General features: G+C 51.5%; 3 protein-coding genes across 3 annotated transcripts; all 3 read right to left on the reverse strand.

Annotated features, from left to right (window-relative positions):
- Window positions 1-391: 391 nt before the first annotated feature.
- Window positions 392-2828, reverse strand: HOXD10 (homeobox D10). Its single transcript, XM_075511854.1, has 2 exons — window positions 2087-2828; window positions 392-669 (listed from the first exon to the last, which is right to left on the reverse strand). The coding sequence occupies exons 1-2, from the start codon at window positions 2826-2828 to the stop codon at window positions 392-394; spliced, it is 1020 nt and encodes a 339-aa protein (XP_075367969.1).
- A 7590-nt stretch (window positions 2829-10418) lies between these two features.
- Window positions 10419-11835, reverse strand: HOXD11 (homeobox D11). Its single transcript, XM_075511964.1, has 2 exons — window positions 11229-11835; window positions 10419-10654 (listed from the first exon to the last, which is right to left on the reverse strand). The coding sequence occupies exons 1-2, from the start codon at window positions 11833-11835 to the stop codon at window positions 10419-10421; spliced, it is 843 nt and encodes a 280-aa protein (XP_075368079.1).
- Window positions 11836-18138: 6303 nt separating this feature from the next.
- HOXD12 (homeobox D12) lies at window positions 18139-19205 on the reverse strand. The gene is made up of 2 exons (XM_075512446.1): window positions 18644-19205; window positions 18139-18377 (listed from the first exon to the last, which is right to left on the reverse strand). Exons 1-2 carry the CDS (start codon window positions 19203-19205, stop codon window positions 18139-18141), a joined length of 801 nt encoding a protein of 266 aa, XP_075368561.1.
- Between the last annotated feature and the right edge of the window lie 771 nt (window positions 19206-19976).

The following is a 19976-nucleotide window of genomic DNA, read 5'->3' on the forward strand; positions in this document are numbered from 1 at the left end:
AGTATTGAATGTAGTCAAAACGTTATGGCCCGTGTAACAGCCCCACATAAATACCATTTTGTTAGTAAAAACATGAAAAAGTCACATTGCTTGGATGTTCGACAGTTCCAATAAGTTAAGACCAAATGATAATACTCAATAATAGTTACCCTGCATTACGATGAGAACAAAAATAAATTACACGTGCTAGGTTTTATATATACTCATCATAGTAATACATATTCACTTGCAGCGCTAAAAGAAGGACGAAGAGTCACATTCTATCAGAAAAAAAACCAAACCAAACCAAACCAAAACTGGAAAATGCCGGGTTTTGCCAGAGTCTCTCCTGCCTTTACCCAGTGGCGGTGCTGTGCCCATTCCTCACTGGTGCCCGCCCCGGGGTTAGGGTTTAAGAGAAGGTCAGATTAGCGGTCAGTTCCCGGATTCGGTTCTCCCTGCTCATCTTCTTGAGCTTCATTCTGCGGTTTTGAAACCAAATCTTGACCTGCCTGTCAGTGAGGTTTACGCTCTTACTGATCTCTAGACGGCGCTCTCGAGTGAGATACATATTGAATAAGAACTCTTTCTCTAATTCCAGTGTTTGGTGTTTAGTGTAAGGACACCTCTTCTTTCTGCCACTCTTTGCAGTTAGCCAATTGCTTGTTGGAGTATCAGACTTGATTTCCTCTATCAAAATCAAAGAAGAAGAAGAAGAAAAAAAAATAAAAAATACCTCAGGCTGTTAGAGTGTACCCTTGGCCATGACCCCTCCTCTGCAGTGTCTGGCAGATATGGTGGATGTGGGCATTAAACACAGCTCGGGAGAGGTGTGGGCACGGAGAGGGGACCTGCTGCCAGGCTGGGCTCGCCCGTCCCCACCACACAGCACCCTGCCTTGCGGCCCCCCACTCTCCTGCCCTTCCAGAAACGGGCTCTCAAGTTTTCAGCTGGCGTTTGGCATTTCAACAATATTTAACCTGCCACCAGCCCCACGGCCACATTTTAACGGGTCTAGCCTCGCCATGGCCGCCTCGGGCTCCCACGGCTCTTGCTACCAAAATATCCCAATTACAAAATACCCTCGCCCTGTATTTTGAAGCAGCTTCCCCCCAGCCATCAGCTGAATCACACCAGCACACCTAGGAGCAGACACAGACGTTTTCCCAGCCAAAAAGATACACAAGAAATTAACACCCCCTGCCTCGGATTTTTTTTGTCTCTTTTTTAAAATTTTCCTTTTAGATTTTTTTTTCCCCACCAGAAAGAAATCCGCCCCACATCAACCTAGACCTGGGCTGTTAAATATATAATTCAGATAAAAAGAATCTCCATGCACACGTAGGGTAAAAAATCGACCTAGAGGTTGCAAAGTACATTTTGCTAGGAGAAAATTACCCGTTTTGGGATTCTTCGACACACGCCGTTCGAAAGGAAGGCTTTAGTGCACTTTTAAAGGGAAAATAAAATCAGATTGCCGCCACCTTCAGCTTTCAAAGGCAATTCAAAATACTGTTGCACTTTTGGAGACCAACCCAAGGTTATCTAAAGCACCACATTGAAATATTCCACCTCTGGACCAGGCAGATAGCGGGCTGCTGCTTTCATCGTGCATTTGTTTCCAACTTTACGCAGCCTGGTAGCACCTATTCCTCACCTATTTTAATAGGATCGTAATTAACTTTAAATGCAATCAAACCGCAGTAAGGCTCGGTGAAAGAAAAATAATTTAAAAAAACCCCAAATCAGCGAAATATTACGAGAGAAAAGTTGAGCTGGTCGTATTTTACAACCTCCAGACCTGCTTTTTTAGAGGTATGGGGCTGCTTTTGGCTGCTGCAGCGCATTACGGAGCACACGGCTATATTCCCCGCATCACGGAGGCGGTCTGCATGCACGAGAGAGGCAGAGCTCTACAGCAAACCTTCGGACCCTTTTGTGTAGCATTTTTGCCTGCCAAAATCTTCAGAGAGACAGCACCTGCAGCCCGATACTCCTTAGCATTAAATGTGATGGCTGTGGTGCTCGCGAGTATATTCGAGCGTGCTTTATGGTGCTGGCGTGTTGGAGTTACACCACGGCACGGCTTAAACTCGGTAATACAGACCTTTACTCTCCTTCTCCTGGACTTCTGGGCTGGACACGGAGCCTTCGGGCAGGCAGCTCCGCTCGTCTTGCAACGTGGACTTGGGCTCGGGACTTTCCACTTGAGAGACTTTGGCGGTGCTGTCTTGGTTGTTCGGGTTTTCATTCATTTTCTTTTCCAGCTGAAGTTGAGCAGATATCTGCGGTTTGGAGCTGCCGCGAGGGTTTAACTGTAACATTACAGTTGAACTCGTTTCAGGGCTATTATTGTACTCTTGGGTTTTCCCAGTGGCGTAGGTCTGGCTCAGTCTAAAATATCCTGGGACGGGAACCTCGGGGTTCTCAATGGGGCATGATTCAGACACCAGCCTCTGGTAGGAAGGGACGTCTGCAGAAATGAGTTTGGATCGCTTATCGGAATACATGCAGCAATTGCTTTCTTCCTTAATATTGGTAGTGAAGGAACAAGTGGGGACCTGCTGTGTAACAGGTTGCTCTATTCGACAAGATCTGTTCGGGTCTGTCCAAGTGTCTACTTGAGGTATATACGGATGTACATTCATACCCATATTTTGGTGATTAACTTCTCTTTTAGCCAGAGACGGAAGGAGTCCACAGGTTTGCATCCCGTACGTCCCAATGTCTGTGCTAGGTGGCATGTACATGCTGGCGCTGTTGGAGTAGAAACTGTCACTCCTGCACGCACTGATGAGAGAATCTACTAAAAAAGTATTAGCGGCAGGAGAGCTGTTGGGAAAGGACATTTTGGGGCGGAATTTGAGGAAGAGAGATTGTGTCCTTTGTAGGCTGACATCTCTAGGAAAACATTCCCGTGTAATTGCGGATGCCTCCGCGCGACCACATGACAGCCGGGCCAATGGCAGCGCCCGCCGCCCCGCGCCCCGCCGCCCCGCCGCTGACGCGCCCCGCCGCGCCGCCCCGCCGCGCCCCGCCGCGGTCAACAGCGACCCCTAGGCCGCCGCGCCGGCACCGCACCGCGCCCGCCGCCCCGCACCGCCCCGCCGGCCGCGCTGCGGCAGCCGGCCCGGGCCCCGCCGCCCCGCGCCGCCCCGCGGAGCCGCCGCGGAGCCTCCGCCGGCCCGGCCCCCCCCCCCCCCCCCGGCGGCGCGGCGGGCGGAGAAACGCGCCTGCCCGCCGCGGCTCCGGCAGCAGCCCCGCTTCTGACAAGTGCGGGGACAAAAGGTTGCGGGATTTATTAATGCGTATTAGGGGGAATCGGGGGCGATCGATAAAAGCCTCATCTGCATTCTTGGGCTACCCGGTAATTTTCTTGCTTCTGAAGCTTTTTCAAGAGTTATACCCTCTGTTGCCGCGCACGGGAAGATATTTTATTAACAAATCAATCGAGACTTTGTAAAGGATAAGATTAATAGTTAAGATTTAGCATAATGGCGTTCGCGTTATGAATTATTGAAAGTTATGCTATTGATTTTTTTCCTCGCTGCTGGCCCAGAAGGTCAATTTTTGTTTTAACACAAATCGTCAAATATTAAAAGCTAGACTTTTGTCATAACTCGAGTTTTATAGGGAGGCTGCATTCCTAAAATTATTTTACAACGCTCTCTCCCGACAGCCTGGGAAAGAAAGTGGGGTTTTCACTTGCCCTGGGCACTGAAAGCATCACAAAGATCATTCCTCCTTCTGTACTGTCGCTCACTAAAAAACATCAGAAACTCATATCCTCACTGCAACTCTTCGAGCAACTTTTCCCTTTTCTTTTCTTTTCTTTCCTTTTTTTTTTTTTGAAGAAGAAGAATGATAAATGCATCTGTATCACAAAAAAAAAAAACAAACCCAAACCACAAAACCAAACAAAACTGAAGGCAACAGTAACCGTCTACATGGCAAATCAGATTTTTCCGTCCCAACATTTTAAACGCGTTTTACTGTTTTTCCCCCCACTTCGTACCCATATTTACACCCGCAGCTGTTACATTTTAAATAATGATGGTACAAGCTGTTTATTACTCTTTTTCCTTTCCTTTCTTTCTTTTCCCTTTCTTTCTTTTTTTTTTTTTTTTTAACTGTTCTCAAACTGGAGTATTTCTTATCTGGGACTAATGCTGTCAAGGACTCTCGTCCAGACAAAGTGAACTTGTTGATAATTTTTCTTTCGGGCTCACCCGCCTGTTTATTTTGGGCCTTTCCACCATCAAAACACCTTTTCAGATCCCCAGGAGCAGGCAGCACGTGAAAGGATCTGAAAAAATGCAACTGCGTCTTTCGCACAGCTGAAAACATGCCTTTTCCACCAGCGTGGGCTTGCGTTTTCCCCCGTTTCCTGGCATTTGGGCGTTTTGCACTTTACCGTACGCTTTACGCTGCTGGAAACAATAACCCTATTTGAAATTTCGCTGTGGCAATGAGACAGACCTTTTAAAACCTTATCGCAGCTGTTCAAATACAACATCATTGTCAGGTTAAGAGCCAGCGTCTTTTATGGCCGCAGTCTCCAGCTCCTGGGCTGCCGGAGAGTTTAAATATTACCTCGGCAATATTCGCCGCTTCCCAGCCCTGTCCGCAGCACCCCTGCGCCCGGCGCAGCCCCTGCCCTCCCCGGGCACGCCGCGCCGCCGCCGGGGGCCGAGCGGAGAGACGGGCGCTCCGGCGAGAAGCCTGTTTAAGATCATGATCAGAGCCATTGCTAAGATTTGCCTGCGCCGGGAGAGAAGCCGCGGCGGAGCCCGACGCGCCCTCCGAGCGCGGCATCCCCCCCTCGCCTTCTAGCAATTTCCTCTTCTTCAACAACAGCCCGGGCGACCCACAGAGTTTAAGGAAAGAAAATACTATTTTCCTCAACGCGGTTTAAGACCGGACTGTTAAATCTAATCAGGAATTTTATGCCCATCAAATGGCTCTTTCATAATCTTTATTTACACTTGAGGAAAAGGGGGTCCCAGAAATATCCCGGCCGAAGCGTTAGCCCGGAGGTTTGCAGCGGGTTTCGCCCAGCACTAAAGTTAAGAGAGTCAGCAAATGCTGAGCTGCCTTCCACGCCAGCCTCGCTGGGCTAGGGAAGCCCGCTGCTCGGCTCCTGATGAGACAGGAGGGCTCTTTGATTTTTTTAATTGAAAATATGAATTTCTGCGTGTCGCTACGCGGAAGCTCAGATGGTGGCTGTGATGATAAGGATTTAAATATCGTATTCAGGACCGGCAAACAGCTCCGTAAGACCCTTCGCTCACCATGAATCATGAGGGGTTTTAGAAACGGGCAGCAATTTTTTATTGAAAATGAACAGGAGGAAAGTTTAAGTTTGATGTAAATAGAAGTTGAATAAACATGCGAGAGCCACTGGGGAACCGCGGACTTGGGCTCTGGGCATTTAATGTCACTCTTGTTTTAAATCATATTAAAATGGAATCAAGTAATTAACATTAATAAATAAATCAATATTGTGCAATAAATGAGATATACAATCTACATTAATATAAAGGTTTTGCTCTCAGAGCCCCATATTTTTCCGAACGAGGGAGGGAAAAAAGCCCCAACCAATGGGTCCATGCAGATGTAAATTACTGTTTCTAATAAAGCATAGGTGGACATTACGGTTTTCTCCTCTAGCAAATGTCAGGGCTAAAAACTTGAGGTTACCAGACGTGGCAGCGGGGCTTAATTTTCACGGCCTTATCTTCCTAAACCTTATTACTGGTGATATGATTACTTCTTTTCTCGTCTGTGCTGAGGATTCTCATAGTTGCAATTTGCTGTGTTTGTGTCTCATTATGGGAGGGGGATGGGAGCGAGGTACGAAAGAGGCTAGATATTTTGCAGATGCCTTCAGTAACAAAGGTACTGCGAGAAATATCTTATTTTAAAAACAGGCTGGAACCCAGGAAGCTTTTCGTGAAATATCCTTTCATTTACTCGATTCCAGCATTTTATTTAGGTTGCCTTTAAACGGGCAGATTGTATATTTTATGCCACGCTGTTATATTGCAGGGAGATTGAAGAATACTCTTTATTTACGGGAAAAGAATTGGCTACGATATTGTGTCCTGTCTTCTTTTAATAATGCAGCTGTCACGTTGCCCAGATCTCTATGTGCCATATTTTCATAGAAAGAGTCGGCGTCTGGGCTGAGGGCTCAGATTCCCTGGATTTTTTTGACCGAGGGCGGGGGGGGGGACACGCACCAAACAACAACATACTGATGACATTATGCTTTTCCCTAAATATGAACGCTTATAAAATAAACAAAATAGCACGCTGGCCATTTCTTCAAAGGTGTTGTTTCTGAGCGTGGGGCTCGCACAGTAGCGCTGACTGTACTCCCAGCTTCGCCCGAAGCCTCAGCCCTTCCTCTCCCCTATTTCTATATTTCTCTGGACACAGAAGTGCGTCTCTGGTGTGATGAGATTTCAGCGTGCAGATGGGTGGCCGATTCTGCCCCCAGCCTCGGTGTTCGGGCTGCACATTTATCTCTCGGCAGATTCCTGCCGCATTTGTACTTTAATCAGAAAATAAGCAAATGCCCTTTTCGTTCCCCTTAAAGGACAAGCCCGAAGACATCTGGAACTAGCTCTCAGCCCTGTCTGTCTAAAGGAATAAACCAGAGAAACTGGTGGGAAAGAAAAAAAAAAGAATAGAAGGCATTATAGACTCGCACAGAATCATCACATTTACACGATGATTCAAAAAAGAAGAAAGCGGCGTTTCCATACTCCGGTATATTTTTTTTAATGAAGATCACACCCTAGCTCCCACCACTCGTCCGCACCCGCGGGGATCGGCCTCACTGTCATTGCGAGGGGTTAAAGCACCTCGTATGAAGCCTCCCGGGCTTGGGCTTGGCGTGGGCTCTCGGGAGGAGCACTCTCACGCCAAGAAAAACAAACACACACGCAAACTTCGCTGGCCGTTTCCCTCTCGAAGTGGGTACCTCCACCGAGACACCAGGGGATTTTCCTTCGGGCTCCGGCTGCGCCTGCAAGGGGTACCTTGGGCGTCAGGGATGCCGGGGATTTCAGACTGTACAATGCCATTTTATTACCGACGGAAAGGCTACTTCTAGGAAACTGTTAACAATGAACTTCTAAAAAAAAAGCCAACCCAACAACACAGCAGACAAAGTGCCAACAACTGCTTTCGCGAGAGACGGGGCTTTAAAAAAAGCGGAATATGGCTGAGCCAACGTGAAACAGATTTCGATGAATTCTGCAAATAAGCAGAAAGCAGCGGAGCCCTTTCTTTCCTCAGATTCTGACCAGAAGTGCGCACTGGAAGGAAAAAAATCAAACAGAAAACCAGAAAAACGGAACATGCTCGGTCACTGGAGAGCGTCCAGGAAATTCATAAGCTTCGCTTTAATTTTCTAATCTCTAGTTTCATTTTAATAGATCTCCGTAGTACTGTTAAAGCAGAGGGATTTCATTCAGCCATGCCTTGGCAAGGTGATGTTCGGATATTAAAAATGTCTTCTTTTCGCTTTAGTCTCTCTGTCTCTCTCTAAAAACCCAAGCATTCTCAGGATCTAACGCTTATCTCGCCTTTAAATAGAATACGCTTTTAAAATTATGTTTTCTGCACCTAGAGGTTTATTTAAGAAAAGCCTCGAATAAGAATCGAAAGATAAACTGTGGAAACGCGTGGGTTTTATATTACTTTTGTTCCATCTGCGTTAAGGCTGTCCTTAAAGAAGTAAGTGGATTTTCGTTCTAGGGAACGAATTCCGAATATCACTGGGTCGTGGGGTTTTTTTTCCCCTTAAAATTATGGGCTTTTTTTTTAAAGCTCGGATGCATTATAAAAGATTACGACCCAAAAGAGAAAAAAAAAAAAATCTTTTAAAGCGGCATATTTCTCCCGCCCGTCCCGCTGACGGGTTATTTGTTTAATAAATCTTTTTGATGCTTTATTTTCTCATTTGGAAGGCCCTGAAATCTTATCGTTACTTATATATTAGGCATTTTATTAGCGGCGGGGTGATCGCCGGGGAAGAGCGGGGCGCAGCGGCGGGAGGGCCGCGGCCTTGCGGGGCCCGCGCGCGCCCTCCGGTGGCGGTTTCCCGCCGGCACCGGCCGACTGCCGCCGCGCCCGGCACCCCGCTCGGCCGGCTCTCCCTCCCGGGCTTCTCCCTTCCTTCTCGAGCAGCCACCCGAACCTGCTGTGACCCAGCGTTCCGGCAAGACTAATGCCGGGGCGCTTCGGCCTCCGCGGCCCGCGGTGCCCCACAGCCTTTTAAAGGCGTCGGACGGGCTGTTAAAGCGCTGCGGGGAAGAGAAAATCACACGGCTCGTTCTCGCCCTGTGGATTAAGGCTCGGGAGAGACGCGAGAATTTTGCTGTAAGGTCAGGCCAAATGCTTCGAGACATTCCCCGCGACTCTGCGCATTTCTAATTAATGGGCTTTGTGGGGAGACGCGCATCCGCAGAAAAGCTGCGTGGAAATAGCATCTTTCTCCCTAAATTAGGAAGCATTTCCTACAGCCCCCGCATCATTTTTTTTGAGCGAAAAAACTTTCTTTTTTTTTTTAAGAGCTTAAAAAAAAAAGGAGATTCGGGGAGAATTCCCGGGGCGCGGAAGAGAAAGGCGAGGGAAGCGGGGAGCCCGCCGGGCTCCGGCTGGAGGGGACCGGAGCGGGGCACGCTCCCCGCCACGCCGCGGAGAGCTCACCTCGACCCAGCTGGGATTTTCTTTGCGTTATGGTGCATTTGCTAATATGGCCAGCTATGCGGTAATAAGCGTGTGTGTGGTTGTGCGTGTGTGTGAGAGAGAGGGAGGGAGGGAGACAGAGAGAGAGAGAGTGGGTGGTGGTTGAAAATAACAGAGGAACCTTAAGGCGCCTAATTATTCAGAAAGGTTAAAGGTGATGACCTTGACATTTTGGAAGTTCAAAGGCATACACTTATGTTTTTCTTGCTAAAGGGTTTAAAAAAATTTTTTTTTAGTCATGCCTCCCTCCGCTGCCACCTCTCGATTTTTTGAATTCTTGGGCTTTTCCTGACTTACTTGGGCACTTTTGCCTTCCCTGCCTGCGAGCGTAGCGAGAGCCGCTCCGTCCTATTCAAAAAAGGCAAATTCTTTCCTCGCTCCTCGCCTTTATTGCACATTGCGGAAATCTCTTTTTCGCCCACCAGAAGGTGTATAATATCACCCAATTAAGCTGTTTAGAACCTCGGGTTTTATGGTGTTGTCTAGACAGTTCAAGGTTTTGTAAACAGCCCAGCCAGGTCAGGCAGGAGAGAGCGGCGCGGAGCGGAGCGGACCCCCGCCGGACGCCGCCCGGCGCAGGGCCGCGCCCCGGGGCAGCGGGCTGCGCTCCCGGCCAAGCGCCGCGCTCCGCTCGCCCTGCCGAGGGAGGATTTTTCAGAGATCCACCCCTCTGCCGCCAAAGTTTTCTGCTTTTTCCCCCCCCCCACGAGTGCCAATTGTTTATGGCTCCCTCTTGCCTGACTCGCCCCGAGCCCTCGGTCTTTCTGCCTTACCCTTCACTAACGAGTAAACGGTGACTGGCGTTGGGGATTCTGGCCTTACTGGGAGCCTGACCAGTTAAAAAAAAAGCCTTTTTCGTTGTTTACAGTAATTGTAGCACCATCAGAAGTGATGGTCTGCAGACAGCCATGTTGGCTCTGCCGCACAGCGAACAGGGAAGGTTGAGCACACCTACAAAGGGAGAGTTAGACATCTAAACTGTTATTTGTTTAAAATGCATTTAAAATAACCCGACTAGGCTTCCTCCCGTTACTATTTAACTGAACTTGGCTCTAGCCCGGGAAACGCTAGGATCCTTCGGAGATGGAAATCCATACAGTGCACGGAAGTTATAACCTTAACTTTACTAGAAACCATTTATTCACATGAAAAAGACAGTGGCCCATGCTTTTGGATGACAATAGAAACATATATATATTTATATATAGCGAACGTACATTTACCATCTCTTAAATAAACCGCATTCACTTAAAGGGAGGAAAGTGTTATCCTAGCTGAAAAGCAACAACAGAGCCCCCCCGAACTCAATGAATTGTAAGCAAAAACTACCAGACACACTGCAGGTCCATTGCTGGTACTGTGCGAGAGGAAAAAAAGCACCTTTGGCGAGAAACACTCGAGAGTGGACAGTTGGATTTACCCTAGTTTCCCCTTATCAGGAATCTGCTCCGCCAAGCCCCGAAATCTCCAGTGGCCATTCAGTGTGTGGAGTTGCACATGAAAATGAAACTTTGAGTTCCGCAGGGTGGATGCGTCATGTAAACCAATTTACTTTTGCATTCGGATGGCAGGTCAGAGAGAGCGAGACATTCTTTGTTTTTCTTCTTTCTTCCTTTTCTCTTGCTCTCTCTTTTTAAAAATTTTTTCCTTTCCTTTTCTTCCTTTTTTTTTTTTTTTTTTCAAAACAAGGGATTCCCAGTGAAATATTGGAGTCGATCTCTGTTCAGTTTCTTTTCTTTCATCCTTCGATTCTGGAACCAGATTTTAACTTGCCGGTCAGTAAGGTTGAGCATTCTGGACAACTGCAGTCTTTTCTCTTTGTTTATGTACACGTTGAAGAAAAACTCCCGTTCCAGTTCTCTTATCTGATACTTGGTATAGGGACACCTCTTTTTCCTTGATCGCTGGGGAATTGCTGAAATTCAAGAGAGAAGAAACTGATTTATGCTGCTGCTACGAACATGCTCAGCTAGGCAGAGATCAGAGACTTTGACAATATCCCATTGCCTGGAAAGCAGCCCTCTAGCAGTTCAAAAAAATATTCCTGGGGCTTTTGCTCTCTGGGTGACTTAGCAAGAAAGAGAATATTTCCCAACTTCTCCTTAAAAGAGAGCACTTCGAGCAATACAGAGAGATATTTAAATGGGCTGGAAAAATTCCAAGTTTCTCAAACTCCTCTCACACCCCCCCCCCGCCCCAAACAAACGAAGATCTTAAGCTCTAAACCGAAGGCAGCCCTGAGCATTACCTGTGAAATCTCCCCATCTCCCCCCCGCCAAATCAACAATTTAATAACAATTAATATCCTCTTCCAAGAATACCTTAAGCCCACCTAAATTGGTTTCCTATCGTAAACACGCTTTACAACGGTAAAGGAAATCTTATAGGATATATAAAATCCTTTGGATGCTTATAAAATTGCACATAAAATGCGGCTTGACAAAGTGTTGGCCTTGTACTCTTGCCCCCAATTTACTACTGATACCTACCTGAACTGTTGCTCTTCTCTGCAACAGCCTCACCAGAAGGGGAATCGGCGCTGTGTGCTGGTGTCACTTTCTTCTCTTGGCTGGAAGGTGTTTTACTGCAAGTGCTGTTCTGGGCTTTCAAGTCGCCCTTGTCCGCGTCCCCTTCACCCTCGGAGTGCTGCTGGTACGGGGGTCCGGGGGCTGCCTCGTAAAACTGGTCGAAGCCTTGCGGCAGGATGCCGTTCCTCCCCACCGAGCTGTAGAAGTTGGAGGCGGCGGGAGACGGTCCGTGGTGGCCGCAGACAGGGTCCGTTTTGAATAACATTTCCGTCCTCCTGTTCGCAGGCTGCAGAAAGTCTCTGTGCATCACCTCTTCAGCTGAGTAATAAGGAGCGTAACTGCCCCTATACTGCCATTTGCTGCGCTCTAATCCGTATTCCCTGAATGCTACTTCGCGCACAGGTTGGACATGAGGTAAATTAGAAGAATAAGGAAAAGTCATTTGACAGGACGACGATTGCGACAAAAAAGAGGGTTTCGTCGAGAAATCTGAGGGTGAGACGTAATAAGCGCACCCTGGCAGATACATATTGGATGTGCCGTGACTGCAATCGTCAAACTCAGTCATGTCTTCCTTTTTGCGATTGCAAGCAACCAGGAGGCTTCAATGCATTGAACAAGATCCATCTATTGCACAAGAGGGTTTGGACAGGATCAACTAAGAAAAAATCCCCACCGTGTGCTGACGTGCAATTCATCTTGATTGATTCTAGTGGTAATTATGTCACGTGACGCGATGTAGAAATGTCCTTATATCTATATCAGCCCCTCGGAAAGGCTCCCAAGATCTCTCCAAAGAGCCCTCCCAGCACGGAGAGACAGGCGAGCGCGGCGTTTGCACAAATATAGCCGCTTTTCCCCCTCATCCCTCCGCCAGGCGATGAGACACACGTCGGTGGTGCGGCTGATCACCTGGGGCCGCGCCGCCCGGGCAGGCGCCTGCCCACCGCCGAGCCCGGCGCGGAGCCCCGCGGCGCGCAGCCCCCGCCCGCATCGCCGCCCAGCCCGCCCGGCCGCGGCCCTCCGCGGGCTCCGGGGGGACCGCGGCCGCCGTCGGGGAAGGCAGCCCTCGGAGCGCGGGGTGCGGGCGCCCTCGGCTCGGAAGCGTGCTCGCCCCTCGTCAGGGGCAGCGATGCTGGCTGGCCGCCGCTCAGGCAGGGGACGAGCGGGTGACGGTCCGCTCGGGAAAGCCAAGTCCCGTTCGCACGCTCCGGCGTCCGAGTGGATCTGGCCGCCCGGCTCCAGCGATCCACAGCTGGCATCAAAACCGGTCCCGAAATTCAAAGCCTGAGTCCCGATCGCCTCCCTTTCCCTCGCTTATAAGCCCAAACACTGCGCGCTTGTGCAAGGGCGCCAGAGACAAACTGGAAGGAGAAACAGGCAAACAGAACATCTCTCAGTGGCCGGTTTTATGAACGGGAGACACTTTCGGGCTCTTCTGGAAAGCAAAGGGCTAGGGCAGGAAGAGAAGTCCACCAAGCACGGTTTCCTTGGGAAGCAGAGCAGCACACAAAGTGACCTCTGTTCCCGTGCCTCCAACTCCCACCAAAACGTTCATTTTCATTGGAAGGGAAAAGCAGGCTTGGGAGCAGGCGACACGCACAACACCCGCCAGCCCCGCGGCCGCCCTGCCTTCGAGGGCTCATTTTTGCCAATTTTCTTTTTCTCCTTGAAATATGATTTTACATAGACGAGCACAAACCGGGTCACAAAGGCTGAAAAGAGAAGAGAATAAATAATACGCGCCAGCAATAGCCCTATGCTCGAGCAATTCCTCATTCCAGGAACGTTTGCCAGCTCTCTATGGGAATGCCTTTTTCCGCCACTGTACAGCATAGCCAGAGTAGCCCCGCCACATGCCGCTCTCCAAATAAACCCGAAATCTGGGCGAGCTCTCCACGCCGAGCAGGGTCGCCCCCCGCCGCCCAGGCGAGCCCCGGGCGCTCCGGCCAGGCGGCAGGCCCCAGATCACCTCCAAAAAGGCAGCCTCCGAGTCCCACAGCAAGCAGAGAGCCCGGCAGGTAGGGAACCGGCCCCCAAGCGCCGCGGGCAAGTGGGGGGAAGGCCCGGGGGCGCCCCGGCTCTGCCAGGCGGCCGTGCCCGCGGGGGGCTCGGCCAGGCGCCGGCTGCGCGCCCCGCGGCCCCGCCGCGACAGGCACCTCCTGCGCGCCCCCGGCTCCGCGCTGCGGAGAGGCTCCGGGGGCGGGAGCCCCGCAGCCCGGGCTGCGCCCCGCACCCTGCCCCCCGCCCCGCCGCCGCCACCGGCACGGCCCCTCGTGCCTCCCCCGGCCCCCCGGAGCAGGCGAGGGCTGCCCAAGGGGCTTCCACACCGCAGCCCAGCTTGCCCTCTGTAAACAGCAAAAGACCAAAGCCAGGCAGATAAGATGAAACTCAGTCCTTCCCCCCCGCCCTTCTTTCCTTTTTTCTTTCCTGTGTACAGGATGGTATTTTTTGCCCTGGTGCCTCGCTCCCAAACCACCTCCAACGCCACACATTGCTCCCAGCAGATAGGCTCTCGCAAGTTATCACTAGAAATCAAGGCACAAAACCACCATTCCCTCCTTTTATCGGTAACTTTCGAGCCCTCTCGGTTCTGCTGCAACACATGAACAACCTTCTAAAAATGATGTCTGCGCAGTTAAAATGGCTCCTGTGTCACTTACCACCCTGAGCTTGCAGCAGAGCAGGGCAGGGATCCGTCTGGATTGTGCCCCCAGGTTTCTGATCGCCTATCTCATCAGGAGAGATGGCTCTCGGAACCTATGGAGCTTCATTTTCTTTACCGTTCAAACAACTAATTACGCCTTAGCCAGAATCCTTCACCTTCCTTTCGATGCAGCAAGCCTAGCATCAATTAAATTTTGGCGCAGGAGCCAACCGGTTTCAACTAATTCAAGTTCAAAGACATGGCGACGATTTGTTAATACGAAAACAGCCCTTTTAGGAAACAGTCCCTTAAAAAGCCATCTAATTTGGGGAATGTGAGACCAATATCGCAGCCGAGACCCCGCTGGAATACGGCAGAGCTGGGGGTCCCCGCCTGCCAGGGCGTTTTCACCCTGGGGTCGGTTCCCAGCCCAGATCTGAGCATTACATATCCCCCCCCCCCTTTTTTTTTTTTGCCTTACGCAGATGAAATAGCATCGAAACATAAACGCACATCAAATACACAGTCAGGCGAATACTTTACCGTTAGGCGTCTTGAAAGGTCTGCAACCGTTGCCTGGAATTACCAAGTATTCGGGTCCAAGTGACATTTCCAAAAGCCCTCGGTGGAAATTAAGGAGACTTGCACAAGATGCGGGGTTAACGCTGCGCCCAGTCCGGCCGGAGGAGATGCGGTATTTTCGTGCCACCCAAGATAAGACACTAACTTGACCTTAACTTTGTTATGGCGCCCTGAGTATCTGGAGAACGTGAACAGACACTGTCTGGCAGCTCTCGTAAAAACCGACTGGAGAAGAGATTCTGAGTCATTTCATTTATTGCCACTACAGTTCTGCAAGAAAGCTTTTCCTCCCTGCCAAACTTTAATTATTTATGCTCTTTTAGGAAGCACAAAGGCATCCAGAGCCGTTCCCAACAAGCCGAGTTGCATTTGCAGCCTTATCAAACGAGGAGGAATGGAGAGCCCCCTCGGAAGGGCTTTATCACGTTTAGGCTGCGGTCGGAATGCAAAGATGTTTATGTTGGAGTAAATAAAGGGATGGATGGTCGCCTGCATGCTGCGGGGGGACGCGGGCGTGGGCGCAGCAAGCGGGTGCCCGCTGCTCCCCCCGCACCGCATGCACCCACAAAGCCGGGGCAGGGGGCGAAATGCAGCGGGAAGGACACCCGGAGCAATCCAGCCGGAGGGCGTGGGGTACATCCACCTCACTCGGGTGCATCTCCCGCACGCCCACCCGGCGTGCCGCACACGCGTGTGCAGACATGTGCCCACGGGGCGGCTGAGGCGGGTGTGCGCAGGCAGAGCCGCACAGGCGGGGCGCGCCCCGTGTCTGCAGCTCTGCCACACGCGTGTGTGCCTCCCCACACGCCCGGAGAGCCTGTCGTCGCCCGCTGCTTCAGAGGAACAGCTGAAACCTGGAGTATGGGCACGCGTGAAATCATGCACCATTTTCTCCCGCCTGTGTGTCCATGCACAGTGTGCGCCCGCAAATATCTACGTCTGTGTCTGCGCACACGGTTACACACAACGGGCGCTGCTGAAATAAGTGCATCTGTGTATATACAGGCACGTACACACACACACAATACACGTACTTTTGCATCACGACGCATTTTAGATCCTACCTCCTCTGTTTTTTCTCCTTTCGTGGGCGGTTTGGACTAGAAGCTTTACAATAAGCCATCGTCGGGGATCAGATACGTTTAGTCAAGAATACATTGCCTTTCGCATCTTTTCACCCGAGGTTCCTCTTCGGATTTCACATCACCCGTGTAATGAAGGGACTGGTTGTACTGGGGCGGGTTAGGACAGGGACGGACGGCATAAAGGGTCCATTTCTCATGGACTGTAGCCGGCCGAATAGTATTCCAGGAGGGAATAAGAAAAGGGGCTTTATCTGGTTTTTGCTTTTCTCCTGGCTTGCATCATTGGGGTTGCTTCTAGTTTTTTTAATTAGGGAAATGCTACTGAATGAAGAGACTTTTATTGTCCGCAATGCGCCAGCTCCCAGCACAGGGGCTGAATGCCTCCAAGATGCGGAGGGACCCAGGGGTGGTGCCTCTGGCTGTAGGTGGCTAGGTGTGTGTCCCCTTCCCTCGGGGAGCTCTCACCCGGCGCTGCTTCGCCTCCGCGTTTCCACTGGCAGTCACCCCGCCATAAGCGAGGTAGGTTTTTGTCTGCATTGGACAAGGCGGTAAGGGTGGCCATTCTGGACGGCGAGAAATGCACCTCCAAGTTGGGCTGGTTTTCCTTCTCCCTCCCGAAACGCCACCCGGGCGTTACCTTTGGGGCTCTCTGGAAGCTTTGGGGAAGATGGCTGCATTTCTGCCCTCCTAGAAATCCGGCATTTACCTCCAAAATCATCTGGACCACCGTGCCCTTGCCAGCAGCACTTGCAAGCAAACGAGCGGGTAGGAGCAAAGTTCCAATATGCCCCTTTATGAAATAATGAGTTTAGTGCCTTCAGGAAGGCAATAGGCCCGTGTAAATAGGTAGCTGCTTTGTGCCGTTCCTTGCGGTTGTTCAGCCTTGTTGCATACGCCCCGAACAACCATATCTGAGCCCACTTTATATACCAGAAAATAACGCAGGCTGCGCCAGCGTAATTATTATTACTGTTGGGAGAGGCAACCCAAGGCTTTGCGTGTGGAAACGCCTCTTCATTAGAAACAGATTTAGGTGGAAATTGCAGCCAAACGGCGTTTTAATCCGGACCTAAAATTCCGTGAGATCTTTTTTTTATTTTCTGCAGTATCGGACCAAGGCAGTATCTAGCATTTCCCCTGGCTCTGCAGCTCCGGCCAGCCTGACTGCTCTGGTGCTGCAGAGGCTGGAGGCTCCCGGCAGAGAAAGCCTGTCAGCAAGATGCGGGCAAAATGGATTTCACTCTCGTCCTAAAACAAGAACCAAACGGCTCGGGCAATGCTCCCAGCCCCTCTGGTTGGGTTATCCTCTGAGGTTTGCATCTGGGCAAAAATCCGAAAGCGTTCCCCCCTTTCCCTCATAAAAACCTCTGCGGGAACGGCCGTGGGGACGGCCTCACAAAATAACCAAACCCACCAAAACCTCCGGGCTCTCCCCTCTCCTGCGCCTGCAGCACCTCGGGGTGAGAGGGGGGCCCCGGCTCCCCCCAGCCCTGCCCCAGCCCGGGCCCCTGCCCCGGCCCCGGCCCCGGCCTCGGCCCCCCCGCTCTCCTCCGCCTGTTTGTTTGGGGCAGCGCTTGGACAAGGCCAAAGTCAGCGGCGCTGGCAGGGCAGGGCTCGGCCCGGCCACCTGGGGCGGCACCGGCGGCGGCGGCGCCGCGATGGCCGCCCGCGCCGGCCGCCCGCGCCCGGCTCCGCGGCCCCCTCTGCCGCCGCGGGACGCCGCGCTGCCCCGGGGCCGGCTGGCGGAGGGCGGGGGAGGGGCGGAGGGCGCTTCTTCCCGAGGGGGGAACCTCTCCTCCGTGCCCGCAGCAGCCCGGCCCGCGCCCCGGGCCGCGGCCCCCCCGGCGGGCACACGGGGCTCCCCTGCGCCCGCGCCCCTGCCGTCGAGGCGGGCAGCCGCAAGCGGGGCGGCGGGAGCGGCCGCCGACGCCGCGGAGCCGGCGCGCAGGTTACGCGCGGGCCTTGCGCGGTGTCACGTGCCCTCTCCGCCGGGCTGCGGCCGGGTCCGCAGCGCCGGGCGGGGGTGGGAGGAAGAAAAAGCGGAAAGAAAAAGGTTTATTTGTGAACCACTTTCCCCCATGGCTGCTGGAGCAGGTTACTCCAAACCACAGAACAAGCCGGCGCCGCAGGCTCGCCCTGGCGTGGAGGGCAGAGGCTGAAGGGAGCCGCCGGGACTCACAGAGCTGACGTCTTTACTAGGCGTTATTCCTTTATTTTGCTGCGAAATGGTGTTTACATACAGATAAAAGAAATCGATTTTAGTTTAGCACCGCTCGTTCTCCGGGGAAAGAGAGGGTAAGAAGCAGGAGAAAATCTATATAAAAGGAGAAAGAAGGGTAAAAAGCTGATAATAGGGGTTTCCGTGCTGGTCTGGCTTGTCGTCTTCCTTTTGGCTAGGAACTCGGCGTTCGCCAATTTAGGCAGGGATCCTACGCGTTTCGAGAACTCGGTTTAAATGGTAAAAACCCACACTCCCCGCGTTTCACTCGCGAATACGCTCTACTCTAGGGGTGAACACTCCGGGCACAAGTTCATGCAGGAACGGGCGGACTCTGCTCTAGTACATAGAAAGCGCCTGCTCACGCATTACTACTCTTTTCTTTTTCATCCGCCGGTTTTGAAACCAAATTTTAACTTGCTGATCGCTTAAATTCAGTCTGTTCGATAGTTCTTTCCTCTTCTGTCGGTTAATAAACTCATTGAGGAGAAACTCGTTTTCCAATTCAGCAATTTGTTGTTTTGTGTAAGGTTTCCGTTTCTTTCTTGATCTCCCCTGGGTGGGACACCAAGGCAAACCTACAACAAACACGTCGATAATTTAGCGGATCAGGTCTGGATATGACAGAGAATACGCAAAAAACCCGCAAGACAACAGGGCTAAACTAGGTCGGCAAACCTGGCAAAGCACATCTGACAGCACAAATTCTATCTACCGCCGAGTCGGATTAAGCGATTATCGCTCCGAATGGGTTGCAGGGGGGTTACAAAGCAATTACAGGCATCGTTTAGAAAGCAAGTATCGCTAGGTCGCCTCTAACTAAAGCGAGATATTTAAGGCATACCATCCTGCACTGAAGGTCTGAGGCATGACTGGACTGCTGCGGGTTGAACTGTCAGGTTCAAGTTGACGGAATTCTTGATGTCCTCCTTTAAGCTGGACGTGCAGGAATTCACTTCAAAAAGAGCAGCCGAGCCATGCAAACTTCTCTGCAGGCTCGAGTGGTCATACTTTACGGGCTTTAAGTTGGCTGCGTGAGTAACAGTTGGGTCATTTGCAAAAGATTGCCTCTGCCTGCATCTCTCCTCTTGTTTGGAGCTCGCATCGTGGGCGTAATATTTATTGTTGTCTTCCAGGCACTCTTTGTTGCCGTTGGAGCTGATGTTGATTGGAACGGAGCCGGGGAGGTACGGCTGCGCCGCGCCGCTGAACGCGTGGCTCTGCGGCTGGGCTGCGCACGAACTTGAGCAAGTCCACGGGATCGAGCTCCGGGGGTAGGAAATGGTGGGCAGAGCCGCCAATTGACTGCCATTAGCCCGCAAATTAGGAAAATAAAAGGAATCTGGAGATTGCAAATTCAAGAGAGAACCAACGTAGCCAGATCTGTAGAGACTGCGATCACACATTTCCAACAAAGGACTTCAGCTGTTCTTACAGCAGTATTTAGTTACAACAGGGAATAAGCGGAAAGCCTGAAACGATTGGACGAAACTTTGCAGACAGGTTCTTCAAAGCCGGTAATTTCAGCACCGCCTCCAGCCACCGAGCCACAGAGTCCCCCCTTTTTTCTCCCTTCTCTTCCCCCCCCCCCCCTTTTTTAAAAGTCTTATGATAACACTTGAAATATGAAAATACCGACCTCGCAAGGGGGAGGGGAAAACATGGTCTCCGCTTCTATAAAAGTGGCCGGGGCTGGCTGGCAAAGCTGCGGCGCTGGCGGAAAGATGAGAGGAAAACAAACATTTGCAGAGTTGCCGAGGGGACGGGGCAGCCCCGGGCGCAGCCCCCGGCCGGCGGTGCCCCCCGCCTGGCACCACCCCCCGGCCGGCAGCCCCCGCAGGGCCAGCCGCCCTGCGCCGGGCAGCTGCCGGGGCGAAACCTACACCGGCGATCAGAGCGTGCACCGCGGGCTGGGAGTAACCTACGATGGCTCCTTCCCACTATGGGGAAGGAGATGCGACTGTTTCGGGCACAGGGAGGTATTTCTGCCCCTGTACAGAGGAGTACACCTTGTGCGCGCGCGTGTGTGCGCGCAGAACATGTATTTTGCCCGTTTTATATACGCGTTTGTTTTAATTGCGAGCAACATGATATGTATCTGCATATGCTTGCAATTAAAATCTTAATTGATCGGATATTACCAGGATCGTCATTCTGGTGCACTAATGACTAGTATT

The sequence above is a fragment of the Mycteria americana genome, chromosome 9, assembly GCF_035582795.1.
Source record: "Mycteria americana isolate JAX WOST 10 ecotype Jacksonville Zoo and Gardens chromosome 9, USCA_MyAme_1.0, whole genome shotgun sequence".
Lineage (NCBI taxonomy): Eukaryota > Metazoa > Chordata > Aves > Ciconiiformes > Ciconiidae > Mycteria > Mycteria americana.